Here is a 13772-nt window from a genome sequence, read left to right as displayed (position 1 = left end):
TATTCCAATTTACAGAAGCAATGCTTAAGCAACTGTATTTTGCGAAAATACAGCAGTTGACATGAAGTAAAACATGTACATACTTTGATTCATCCATAACTTCCACTTCAGCTGGAGCTGTGATTGGTGCATTGGAGTGTCCTGCTGTTGGATCATCTGTATTCAGTTCCCCATTTGTTGAACTAACCACCTGAAAAGCAAGTAAAGCCAGCTGGAATGATCAAAATTGTACAGTCATTTACTTAGTCATCTTTTCTAAAATGAGCCCAATTTTAAACAGCCCTAAGCGTTAATATTTAATTTCTGACAAGCAATTTATCTCTTGAAACTCAATATCATAAAAAAAAACAACCGCTGACTTAATTTACTATCAAGTTTCTGTTGCTTTCTTCACTTTTTTAAATTCATCTGTTATACTGATGAGAGAAAGAGCAAGATCATGGAGCCTACTTCAAATCCTGACAGTCAATGGCACAACAGACTGAAAGAGAGGAACCACCAACATTTGGTACAAAAAAAAGGCAAGATAATTATTTAAACATTAATACTCGGTCTACATAGTGTGTTGTCCTTTAGAGGTTACTTAGCCAAGTCACACCCTGTTTGGAATTGCACCAGAGATTGATCCTGTCACATCAGACTTGAGATATTGTCATTAGATCAACTAGAAATTAAGTGGTTAAAATAATTTTTCTGGCTAAGCTGTTTAATGTTCCAAAATTGTAGATGCAAGCAGAAGGAACATAAAAAATTAGGGATTTTAATCTTGTCGGCGTCACACTGCAACAGCTGAAAACTAACAAACCCAGGGAAACAGGACTGTTGCTCAGTAGGATTTTATCTTTCCAATAAATGCCATATTAGTTGTCAGAATTTGCACATTATTGTTGCACAAAGTTGTATTAAGGAAAAAATAAAACATCTTGAGAAAAACTGAGATTGCATTTTATATGTCGTAGAGACTTGAGGTTTAAAAATTTGTTAGGAAAAAAACATTCCAATGCAAGACTCAGCTGCCACAAGTAAGAAAACACAACGGTTTTAAACCTAGTTATCAAATAAAATATAAACTGGCCCAAAGCCTCAACATCCAATTAATCATTTATAGATTGTTTCAAAAAATTTATGTTGAAATGGATTAAAACCTCCCCACTAGTCATCCCCTGTGAAATTCAATTCCCCACCAAGCTCCACAAAGGTCCTGTTCCTGTAGGTAACATTGGATATCACACTCCTTCCTCTCACCACCCTAACTATACAATTCTTTTGTTCAAGTCAATTTACCAGACATGTAAGGAAAAAGTAGAGGGGGAAATGGTAAAGTGCTATTTTCTGCTAATTATTTAATAAATCAGTCAATTGCGACCAGCTACTTTTTTAAAAATTAAAATATGCAGTTGTCAAATGGATTCAGAAAAACAAACAATTGGTGTGCAAGAAAAACTGTTGGCATTTACTGCTTATGTATAAAAACCAAGTCATAGTGGGGAGAGTTTTGACCATAAAAAGTAGTTTTCAAGTAAGAAAACTGTATTGACGGCAGGCAAAGTCATCTGACTTTTCTACATAGCTTAAAGTATTCACAGTACTCAGGTGGAGAAAGCGATAAGAGAGTGAGAAATCTAAAACAATTTACACAAGGGGGTCACTCAGTAGCAGCAATCATCAAATGAGCTTAAATACTGGGAAAAGGTTGCATTTTACTTCTAAAATTTAATCTAATCACCATTTTAGAGACATGGTTAAAAGGTGACCAAGGTTGGAAGATAAATATTTCAGGGTGCATAACATGTTGAAAGGCAAACAAATGGAAAAAGAGAAGGGGTAGACCTAATCAGAAAAGATGACATAAGGACCTTAATGAGAAAGGGTCTTGGCTCAGAAAATCAGGAAGTAGAATCAGTATGGGTGGGGATTAGGAACAGCAAGGGTTGGAAAATGCAGGTGGGAGTAATTTGTAGGCCCCCTAACAGTACAACATGGGGCAGAGCATTAAGGAAGAAATTATTGGGGCTTGTAACAAAGGCAATGTAATAGTTGTGGGAGATTTCATTCTTCATAATAGACTGGAACAATCAAATTGGCAAAGGTGATCTGGAAGGTGAGATGAGCAATATGTTGTGGAACTAACTAGGGATAAAGCGACTTTAGATCTAGTACTGCGCAAGGAGGCAGAGTTAATAAGTGACCTCAGTAAAAGATCCACTGGGAAATAATGATCATAACACAATTAAATTCCATATTAAATTTGAAATGACACACTTTAATCACGAACAAGAATCAAACTTAAACAATGCCAATTATACAGGTATGAAGGGAGAGCTGGGCAAGGTTGATTGGGTAAATAGACTAAAGGTATAGTGATACACAAACAAGTGGGAAACATGGAAAGAAACAATTCAAAATGTTCAACAAAAATCCATTCCACTGAAAAACAAAAACTCAGCAAGAAGGATTTATCTGTGGCTTATTCAACAGGGTAAGGATTAAAAGAAGTTTATATTGTTGCAAAAAAAATTAAATAAGCCAGAGCATTGGGAGCGTTTTAGAAACCAGCAGAGGGCCACCAAAAAGGTTGCTAAAAAGGAAAAAGAAATAGAATGAGATTAAACTAATCTGGAACATTAAAAACAGATTGTAAAAGGAAGAGGGTAGCTAAAGTAAATGTTGGTCCCTTAGAAGCAGGGAATAGGAGAAAGTACCATGGGGAACCGAGGAAACAAAAGACATTGGAAAAATACTGTGTGTCTGTCTTCACTCAAGTTATATCCCAGAAATAGAGGGTGACTTAGCTGCTAAAAAGTGAAGAAATGAAGGAGTTAATACCAGCAAGGCAAAAGTACTGGAGAAATTAAGGGGACTAAATGTTAACAAGTCCCCAGGACCTGATGGCCTATATACTAGGGTTCTAAAAGAGATAGTGCATCCAATATCTCTGCCCCTATGATTTCATGAAATTCCTTAGGTTCTGGGATGGTCCCAGCAGATTGAAAATGAGCAAATGTAACACAGCTATTCAAGAAAGGAGGGAGAGAGAAAACAGGGAACGACAGGCCAGTTATCCTGACACCAGTCACCGGTAAAGTGCTGAAATCTATTATTAAGGAAGTCTTAACAATGCACTTAGAAAAACAAAGTATTAGAACAAGTTAACATGGTTTTATGAAAGGGAAATCCTATTTAAAAAAGTTATTAGAATCTTTTTGAGGATGTAACAAAGTAGATTATATAAAGGGGAACTACTAGATGAAGTATACTTGGATTTCCAAAAGGCATTCGATAAGGTCCCCACAAAAGGTTAAGACACGAAATAAGGGTTTTGGGGTTGGGCGCTCAATTATTAGCGTGGACAGAGGATTGGTTAATGGACAAGAAGCAGTGAGTGGGGATAAATGGGTATTTTCAAGGTGGCGGCTGTGACTAGGGCCAGGATATTGAGGTCGGTGAGCTGGGAGGTGGGGGAGGGTGACCGCTCGCCGATTCATAAAATGACGCAGGATAATGTTGGGTGGAACACCTGTCACCCCGCCTCACTTCAATTTTCAGGGCGGCGGGGGTGCAGCCAAGTCAGCTGTGCACCCGCCGACCTATCAGCGGCCTATTGAAGCCATTTAAAAAGTAATTGAAATAATTAATGGACCTCCCCACAGGTGGGATGAGGTTTCATGTAGGTTTTTAAAAAATTTATTAAAAGTTTGAATGAAAGTGACGGACATGTCACATGAGGGGACATGTCAGGGAAATTTTAATTTTGTGCACTGATCATTTTTGAATTTGGTGCCGATCTCCCTGAGGCAGCACTTAGCCTCAGGGAGATGAGTGCGCTCTTTTGCGCACATGTGCATACATTAAAGAGTGCACTCCCGGCTGAGGGAGTCCCCTCCCCCTCCGCCACCTGCACAGAGAGTGCATAGCGCTTCCTGGCAGACGTCATGCTGGGCAGGCCTTAATTGGCCCACCCACATAAAATGGCGCCCCCCCCCCCCCCCCCCCCCCCCCCCCCACCCGATTGGGGGCACCAATCGGAGGTGCGCCTGCACGTGCTTGCTCCTGCACTCCCCCCTCTCCCAAGGGGGAGGGGGAAATTCTTCCCTAGGAGTTCCACAAAGGTCAGTGCTAGGTCTCAGCTATTTTCACTCAAGTCATGAATACAGATTGTAGAGGTAGAGAGTAATGTCTGAGTTTGCTGATGATGCAAAGCTAGTTGGAAATGCAAGCTGGGAGGAGAACACAAAGAGATTGCAAAGAGATATAGGCAGGTTAAGTGAGTGGGGGCAACAAGGCAGTAGATGGCATTTAATGCGGGGGATTGTGAGGTTATTCACTTTGGTTGTAAGAACAGAAAAACAGAATATTTTTCAAAAGGTGTGAAATTTGTAAATGTTGATGTTGAGAGAGACTTGGGTGTGCTTGTACGAAGGAATTTGTTTTTGTTTTAGTGCAGTTCTGTCTAACCCCCCCATGAGGACCCAGTCTCTGAGCCTCCCACCAGCATCTCATGAAAATGCCAGCTATATTTGACTTCTGCTATGTCACTCAGCTACTACATAATGAAAGACAGCTAATAAAAAAAAAACGGAGAAGTTATGTCATAAGGCAATGTGTTCAGATTCATGTATATCTGACCCTTAGTAGGGAATGGGAGTCAGCCATGACTCAGTGGGAGCACGCTTGCTATCGAGTCAGGAGGTCATAAGTTCAAGCCTCACTCTTGAGAATTGGGAACATTAGGTAGGCTGACACTTCAGTGCAGTACTGACTGAATGCTGCACTGTTAGAGATGTCACCTTTTGGATGACATATTGAGCTGTGGTCCAGCCTGCAGTGATGGGCATAAAGATCCCATGACACTATTCCAAGAAGAGCAGGAAAGGTGTACTGGCCACATGTATCCCTCAATTAATACGTAAAAAAAAAAAATGGACTGCTCATTTATTCTGTAGCTGTTTGTGGGATCTTGTACACAAATCAGTTACCAAAGGCATTGGAGGGAGTGCAGGAAAGATTCATGAGCATGGTCCCAGGGATGAGGAACTTCAGTTATGAAGATAGATTGGAGAAATTGGCACAGTTATTCTTGGAGAAAAGAAGGCTGAGAGGGAATTTGATAGAAATACTCAAAATGAGGGGACTGGACAGAGCAGATAGGGAGAAACCGTTCCCACTCATGAAAGGATAGAGTATGAGAGGCACAGGTTTAAGTGATTGGCAAAAGGAACAAACGCAATATGAGGAAAAGCTGGGGAATTCAGTGCCTGAGACTGTGGTGGAGGGAGGTACAATCGAAGCATTTAAAAGGGAACTGGACTGCTATCGGAAAAAGAAAAATGCCAAAGGTTACGGGGGGAAGGTGTGAGAATGGCACTAAGTGAATTGATCATATGGAGAACCAGTGCAGACACTATGGGCGAATGGTCTCTTTCTGCGCTGTAATAATTTTGAGAGCTTCCTGCAATACAAGTGCCACGTATTAAAAGTAAGTTATTGGCTGTAAAACACGTTGGGGCTCCTCTTCCTGTTAAACAATTCCTACGGTGCTCCTTGCTTCCTCTTGAGAATATCCCTGCTTGTGACAAGAACATAATGAGTTCATATCTTTTCCTTTAAGGGAATTGAATAAGTTATGCTAAACCACACCTTTTTGTTAAAATGTATTTATTCTTTCTTGGGATGTGAGTGTTGCAGGCAAGATCAGCATTTATTGCCAATCCCTAATTACCCTCGAGTAGGTACAGGAAAATGGGTTTTTGCAAACATCAATAAATTTCATATATATGCAAATGATGCTGGCGGGGGAGAGACAGAGAGATAGAGAGAGAGAGAGAAAGAAAGAGAGGAGGGCGAACGAGAGAGAGAGAGGAGGGCAAACGAGAGAGAGAGAGGAGGGCAAACGAGAGAGAGAGAGGAGGGCAAACGAGAGAGAGAGAGGAGGGCAAACGAGAGAGAGAGAGGAGGGCAAACGAGAGAGAGAGAGGAGGGCAAACGAGAGAGAGAGAGGAGGGCAAACGAGAGAGAGAGAGGAGGGCAAACGAGAGAGAGAGAGGAGGGCAAACGAGAGAGAGAGAGGAGGGCAAACGAGAGAGAGAGAGGAGGGCAAACGAGAGAGAGAGAGGAGGGCAAACGAGAGAGAGAGAGGAGGGCAAACGAGAGAGAGAGAGGAGGGCAAACGAGAGAGAGAGAGGAGGGCAAACGAGAGAGAGAGAGGAGGGCAAACGAGAGAGAGAGAGGAGGGCAAACGAGAGAGAGAGAGGAGGGCAAACGAGAAAGAGAGAGGAGGGCGAACGAGAGACAGAGAGGAGGGCGAACGAGAGACAGAGAGGAGGGCGAACGAGAGACAGAGAGGAGGGCAAACGAGAGACAGAGAGAGAGAGAGGAGGGCGAACGAGAGAGAGAGAGGAGGGTGAACAAGAGAGAGAGAGGAGGCTGCGGAACGACAGAGAGAGGGAGTGAATGAGAGAGAGAGAGGAGGCTGCGGAACGACAGAGAGAGGGAGTGAATGAGAGAGAGAGGAAAAGAGCGAGCGAGTGACAGAGAGTGCAAGAGAGGGAGTGACAGAGAGAGAGAGAGAGAAGAAGGGGTGACATAGAGGGAGCGAGGGAGGGAGAGTGGAGAATGATTGAGAGGGGAGATTGAATCAGAGAGAGGAAAGCGAGTGACAGAGAGAGAGAGAAAGAGAGCACGACTGAGTGACAGACAGCGTGAGGGAGAGAGCAAGGAGAGCGAGTGAATGATAGAGCAGGGGAAAGGAGAGCGAATGAGTGACAGAGAGCGAACGCAGAGTGAGTGAGTGAGAGAGAGAGAGAGAGAGGAGAGGGAGTGATAGAGAGGAGAGCGTATGACACACAGAGTGATAGGGAGAGAGAGGGGGAGAGGTGCTCAGAGGGAGGGGGACAGAAGAAGAGGAAAAGAGAAAGGGAGAGATTAAGAAAGACGGGGAGCAACAGATTGAGAGAGAAAGATTGAGAAAGAGACAGGGAGAGTGGGGGGAGCGAGAGAGGAGACCGAATGACCGGGAAGGGGGAGTGGGGGGGGGGGGGGGGGGGGGGGGAGGAGGGAGGGAGGGAGAGAGAGAGAGGAGAGTGAGTGAGAGATAGACAGAGCAAGACAGCACGCAAGAGAGAGTGAGCGACAGAGACAGAGGGCAAGAAAGCGAGGAGAGTAACAGAGAGAAGATAGGGACGGAGAGAGAGAGAGGAGAGCGAGGAGGGCAAATGAAGAGAGAGAGAGAGAGTGAGAGAGAGGGGGGTGGTGGGGGGGGGAGAGAGTGAATGACAGAAAGAGAACAAGCAAGAGAGGAGGTGAATGAGAGAGGAAAGTGAGTGACCGAGAGACACAGAGATAGGAAAGCAGGTGACCAACAGAGAGGGAGAGCGCGTGACCAAGGAGAGAGAGGGAGAGCGAGTGACCGAGGAGAGAGAGCGAGTGACTGAGGAGAGAGAGCGAGTGACCGAGGAGAGCGTGCGCACGTGACTGAGCAGAGAGGGATAGAGAGAGCGCGCCAGTGACCGAGGAGAGAGGGAGAGAGAGAGAGGGAGCGTGCATAACCGAGGAGAGAGGGATAGAGAGAGAGGGAGCGTGCATGACCGAGGAGAGAGGGAGAGAGAGAGAGAGCGCGCCAGTGACCGAGGAGAGAGGGAGAGAGAGAGAGAACGCGCACGTGTGACCAAGGAGAGAGGGATAGAGAGAGAGGGAGCACACGTGACTGAGGGGAGAGAGGGGGAGAGAGTGCGCGCATGACCAAGGGGAGAGTGAGAGAGCGAGAGAGAGAGCGCAAGTGACCGAGGAGAGAGAGAGAGAGAGAGAGCGAGCGCGCGCAAGTGACCGAGGAGAGAGAGAGAGAGAGAGAGGGAGAGAGGGAGAGAGAGCGCGAGTGACCGAGGAGAGTGAGAGAGCGCGAGTGACCGAGGAGAGAGCGAGTGACCAAGAGACAGACAGAGAGGGAGAGAGTGAGATGGAGTGAGTGAGTGAGAGAGAGAGAGAGAGAGGGTGAGAATGATGGAGTGACAGAGAGAGGAGGAGAGAGAGAGAGAGAGTGAGTGACAGAGAGAGGAGAGTGAGTGACAGAGAGAGGAGAGTGAGTGACAGAGAGAGGAGAGTGAGTGACAGAGAGAGGAGAGTGAGTGACAGAGAGAAGAGTGAGTGACAGAGAGAGAAGAGTGAGTGAGAGAGAGAGAAGAGTGAGTGACAGAGAGAGAAGAGTGAGTGAGAGAGAGAGAAGAGTGAGTGACAGAGAGAGAAGAGTGAGTGAGAGAGAGAGAAGAGTGAGTGACAGAGAGAGAAGAGTGAGTGACAGAGAGAGAAGAGTGAGTGACAGAGAGAAGAGTGAGTGACAGAGAGAAGAGTGAGTGACAGAGAGAGAAGAGTGAGTGAGAGAGAGAGAAGAGTGAGTGACAGAGAGAGAAGAGTGAGTGACAGAGAGAGAAGAGTGAGTGACAGAGAGAGAAGAGTGAGTGACAGAGAGAAGAGTGAGTGACAGAGAGAAGAGTGAGTGACAGAGAGAAGAGTGAGTGACAGAGAGAAGAGTGAGTGACAGAGAGAAGAGTGAGTGACAGAGAGAAGAGTGAGTGACAGAGAGAGAAGAGTGAGTGACAGAGAGAAGAGTGAGTGACAGAGAGAAGAGTGAGTGACAGAGAGAAGAGTGAGTGACAGAGAGAAGAGTGAGTGACAGAGAGAGAAGAGTGAGTGACAGAGAGAAGAGTGAGTGACAGAGAGAAGAGTGAGTGACAGAGAGGAGTGAGTGACAGAGAGAAGAGTGAGTGACAGAGAGACAGACAGAGAGACTGCACGAAAGGGAGAGAACGGGGACAGCAAGTGAGGGAACAAGCAAATAAAAGGAACACATCCTCTTTTGGGACGAGGGAACATAGTGGAGCCATTCTAAGATGCTCATACAACTTTCTAGATCCAAGACATGATCAATACACATTGCCAGATTGAAGAGACAATGGCAAAATCATCTAACTTCCAGGTTACATAATCCAATGCGAATGCAAATTTGGTCAAATTCAACCCCGCTCCAAGTCTCGTCACAAACGTAGAACATTCAAACGGAGAATAGGGTGGCAGTAATGAAAAGTGAAACACCTCACTACAGGGACTGGGTTATTATTGGGCACTAATACAGGCAACTTGAATCTGCAGCTGATCATATTCCATCTGATCTTGAAATGGAAAGTTGCCCGTTATATCACAATGACAAAAAACATGTAGGGCACAAAATGTGATCAAAAAGAAAAGGACTGTTTATCAAATTTAAACCATTCCAGATTCAATTCTGTAAATGTGCTGGAATATTGGAACGCTTGAAATAAGTAGCACAGGAGTAAACCTCCAACCCATGAAAAGGTTCTGTTCTAGGATAGAACAGATACTCATGAGAGCTCCATTCTTCATTCTGCTGAGAGGAAAATCCATTTGCCAGGGGAAAGAAAGGAAGTAAAGGGCGATATTGTCTCCTCACAGGCAACACAAGTCATATTTAATTTGATGGGTAACAAATTTAAATTGTCTTTACAAAGAAAGTAAATGCTAGGATAAGTATCTTGTCAGAATAGGTTATTAATAATGATCTATTGGATTTAAACTTCAAACCTTTTTCCTTGCACTGGCAAATTTACCTCAGCACATACCTGTATTTTATTTATACTATCATTTTCTTGAAAGATTAAAATGTATTATATACTCACTGGAAAAAAAAATACTTTGTTACCACAAGAAGGTAATGGGAATGGGTAACACCACAGGGAAAATTCATGAAAGACCATTAGTAGACCCATGACATATTGTGAAGTTACCACGCTTCACAGAAAATTTACAATTTGTGTTAAACCATGCTTCAATGCAGAAAAACGCCCCAAGGTGCCAGATACAAGTAAGATCATAGAAAAATTTATGCTGAGCTGAAGAGATAGCGAGAGAGATGATTAAAACGTTGGTGAAAGAATGGGTTTTAAGAAGGCTGTTAAAGGAGGAGGGGGTAATGGAGAGATAGGGTGCAGAGAACTGAAGGCACTGCTGTGAGTTCCCCAACCCCTCAGGTTTAAGGTTCTTATCCTAATATTTAAATTACTTCATGGCCTCATCTATGCAACCTCCTCCAGCCCTACACCCAAATCCTGGAGAACTCTAGTCCCTTGTGCATTTCCACCAGTCTTCACCCCATCATTAGCAGCGATGGCATTGGCCGCCTAGGCTTCATACTCTAGGATTCCCTGCCCAAGACTCTCCACCACCCCACTTTGTTCTCTTCATGTAAAACATGCTTCAAAAAATCCACCTCTTTGACCAAATTTTTGCTCAAAATTTCTTCATATTTCCTTTGGTTTAGTGACATATTTTGTATATGTCATTGTGAAATGCCATGGACCACCTTTCTATGTTAAAGGCACAATATAAATACAAATTATAATAGTTGGTGAATTAATCCTAGTGGATTAACCAGTAACTACAAAAGAAACAAACCACTGACCCATTAACATTTGCACTCATTGGCATTTAAACTTGTGAATATTCAAGTGTAAACTCTTTCACCATGCTAAGTGACGAGATATACTATTGTTGCTTATTTAAAATCTACAGAAGTGCAAAAAAGGACAACATTTCTCTTGATATATCACACAGATGCTGGAAATACTGTCTGTTTCCAAAGCTATACAAACAGTTGCAGTCAACAGCATTACATTTTAAAGCAATTTCAATCCCGTTCTTCATGAATTTGTGACACTAGTTAAAAACAGTATTGGGTAAAGCGACAGATCTGCAATGGTATACTGCCATGACTGTTTCTGCACTCCACACATAACAGATGCACGCAATCAATATGAAGGGGATGCATGCACGCACTAATCATTCCAGTGACATTCATGCTCAACACTAGCTCAGAAGAAAATATCCAGCAACTTCTCATGCACCTGGGAATTAATATTGGGTTCAGTGGTCCAGAAGTGGAAGTGCTGGGGTAATAGTAATTATTTTCTACCCCTATGTATCATTGACGCACTATATCTATTATGACAAAATTTATTAGATATCTCAGCGTCAGAACTTTTTAATTATTGTGTATTGACATATATAGTTGCATATATCAGATATGTAGATATGTATACATGCACACAAACAAACACATGTGGCATTGTATTTAGGTCTTAACGTCTCACTGAATAAAAATAAAATCTTCATACGCCCTCCGATTCTTTTGTTAATTATCTTAAATCCGTACCCTCTAGTAAGCGATCATCCTGGCAATGGAAACAGTTTCTCCTTATTTACTCTACCAAAGCCCAGTATGATTTTGAACACTACAATCTCAGCTTTTCCAGGCTCTATTCTCTCCACATAACTACAATTCCTCACCCTGGTACTGAGTGTTCCATATGAAATGGGTTAGAGAGCAAGAAGCTCTTTGGCCCAAGTACCCAGACCTAATGAAGTCTCAATGTTTTGCCTGCACTGGAAGGACCGTGCAATTACGTGACCAGTTTATATAGGGAGATTTCAATCCGAGTGCAGACAAGAAGATTGATATAGAAAAGTTGGATAAATGCATGAGACTGTAAGATTCATAAAAATTTGAAGTTGTTCTTTATTTTTGTCCCTGAAGTCATCCTGTGCTGTGTATCTTCTCCATGCAAGTCACCGTGAAGACCCCAGGTGTCTGATATTGCTGCCATATAATCAATAATATGAGCTCAAGGTGGCAACTCCTTCATGGTATGCAAACTACTAGACTTCACTCAACGCTTCATCACAACGGCATTGGCATCTCAACTTCTGGAAATCATCAAGCCTGAACAGACATTTTTCCATTCTATTGCACAGCACAGAGTTTAAATATATTGCACCATGCAAACCCTCATCTTAATTTTTGACAACTTGAATTCTGCCTGTTGCATATATTAAAAATGACAAATATCAATTGGATAATTAGATGCAAGGCTAACTGCATCATAGGAATCCTCCAAAACATTCGGTTAAACAACATTCAAAATTAAATTCTCTTTCTACAGCATGATAAAAACAAATCAAAGCCAATTTAATGCTGTCTGGTGCAATACATTTAAACAGGCTAAAAGTGACTGTAAATGCCTCTATATGCCTGATATGATTATTTCAGGTATCAGCACATACATTTGAACATAAAATAATGCTGTTGTGGATTTTACAGACAGGGTTGAAAAGCCTCAGACTGGTTTAACAAAGGTCTACTTTGTAACAGTTCAGAAATGAATGTTTTGATATTTAATGTCAGGGAGAGCGCAAATAAAAGTTGTTATAAGCTTTTGATATAAATATATGAAGACAGTAACATATGTTATACACACACCACACACAAAATGATTTTTTTTCGCTGCAGGTACAGAAGGATGCAACCATATGCAAGACTCCTGGATTAGTCATACCAGCATGCAGGGTGAGAGGGAAAGAAGCAGAAAATACCTGTACAGAACCACCATGTCTGTCAGCTGCCAGGTGAGCTCTCAAGTGATGGGGGTTGGTCTGCTGAGTGTCCCAAGCTCCCCTGTGGTCTGCTGACTGCCATTTTTATTTTACAAAGCATGCATGAAACAGGAGGAAGGAAAAAAACCCCAACAACTCATTAAAAACCTCATGCTGTGGGAAGATTGAAACAAACTTAAGACACTTAAAACTGTACAAAAAACCCCACAAAAATCAAAAACAGACAAACTGAAACAGAATGGTTGTATAGCTTAGCATAATACTAACATTCATGCATTATGAACTGATGATCACAATATTCAATAACTTCTGATTTTTGCTGTAATACCTGTAACTTAACATCCTAGTCACTTTACTGATTGGTCAAATACTAATTTAGTGTTCATTAAAATTAACTCTTACAACTGGGTGTAGCTCAAGACTGAGGGAAGTTATTGCAGATATTGGATAAGAACAGGGTCAGCCTTGATTCTGATGCTTTCCTGCTCTTTTTAAAGGCTGTAAACCTAATAACTATGAAACTTTCCAGCAACTGCAATTTCACCGTTTAACATTTGTCAGTGGTGGCTCATCAATGGAATTAAACTGTATCTGCTCATTTCCATAGTACAAACACCATCTGACTTGACAAACTGAAATTAATTGTACGGTCTCATCAACAATGGACAAAGAAAATGACAGATAAATTACCTGTCTCGGCTAAAACGGCATAATTAGAATTCACTGAAAAGTAGCCGGTATTTTCAGAGGAAAGCTTATCACAGTACTGAATCATAGTTTCCGTGGGTGTGATAAGGGGTTATTATCACCTTTTATAGGCCTGGGTGCAAAAGAACTGAAATCCATCACTGATGAGATATTTTATATTTGTCAGAAGGGAACATCATCCTGCACTCAAACTCCAGTAGGTGATAAGGAAGGGGGTGCATTCATATTGGTGAGGCACCTTAGCTATGCTCTTCTGGACTGGGAACCCACCAACAACAGACTGCTCCGAACACGATTTCAGGCATGTCACTTAAAATTGACATGTGAGCAAAGTGATGAAGTTAAAGATAGCTATTAAAATGTTCAGTTTGTCTTTATGCAATATCCAGGCTTCTTGTGACACTGGCATCATCAGTGATCACGAACTGTACGTTGATACTATGGAAACCAACTTTTAAGTTGATACAATGGAAACCAACTTCTAAATTTGAGAAAGAAGGTAGTACAGAGATCAAAAGGCAACATACATGCTGAAAAAAGACAGAATCAATGTTGTTAGATTCAAAAGACCCGGCTTCCAAAGTGGAATTGAAGTTGCAGCAGAGATG

The 13772-nt window shown here is 42.5% G+C and overlaps 1 protein-coding gene across 10 annotated transcripts in view; it reads right to left on the bottom strand.

Annotated features, from left to right (window-relative positions):
* Nucleotides 1-13772, bottom strand: part of LOC121276954 (casein kinase I) — a 284162-nt gene that overhangs the window by 31518 nt on the left and 238872 nt on the right. For 7 of the 10 annotated variants that reach the window (XM_041185689.1, XM_041185686.1, XM_041185693.1 and 4 more), the window contains 2 exons: nucleotides 12436-12531; nucleotides 84-190 (listed from right to left, as the gene is read on the bottom strand). In XM_041185689.1, the coding sequence (XP_041041623.1) occupies nucleotides 84-190; nucleotides 12436-12531 (203 nt within the window). The remainder of the gene's footprint in view (nucleotides 1-83; nucleotides 191-12435; nucleotides 12532-13772) is intronic. The other 3 variants (XM_041185694.1, XM_041185696.1, XM_041185695.1) reach the window with 1 other exon arrangement.

The sequence above is a fragment of the Carcharodon carcharias genome, chromosome 4 (genome assembly GCF_017639515.1).
Source record: "Carcharodon carcharias isolate sCarCar2 chromosome 4, sCarCar2.pri, whole genome shotgun sequence".
NCBI lineage: Eukaryota > Metazoa > Chordata > Chondrichthyes > Lamniformes > Lamnidae > Carcharodon > Carcharodon carcharias.
The sequence above is the reverse complement of the archived record's forward strand: the minus strand, read 5'-3'. Positions and strand labels throughout refer to the sequence as shown.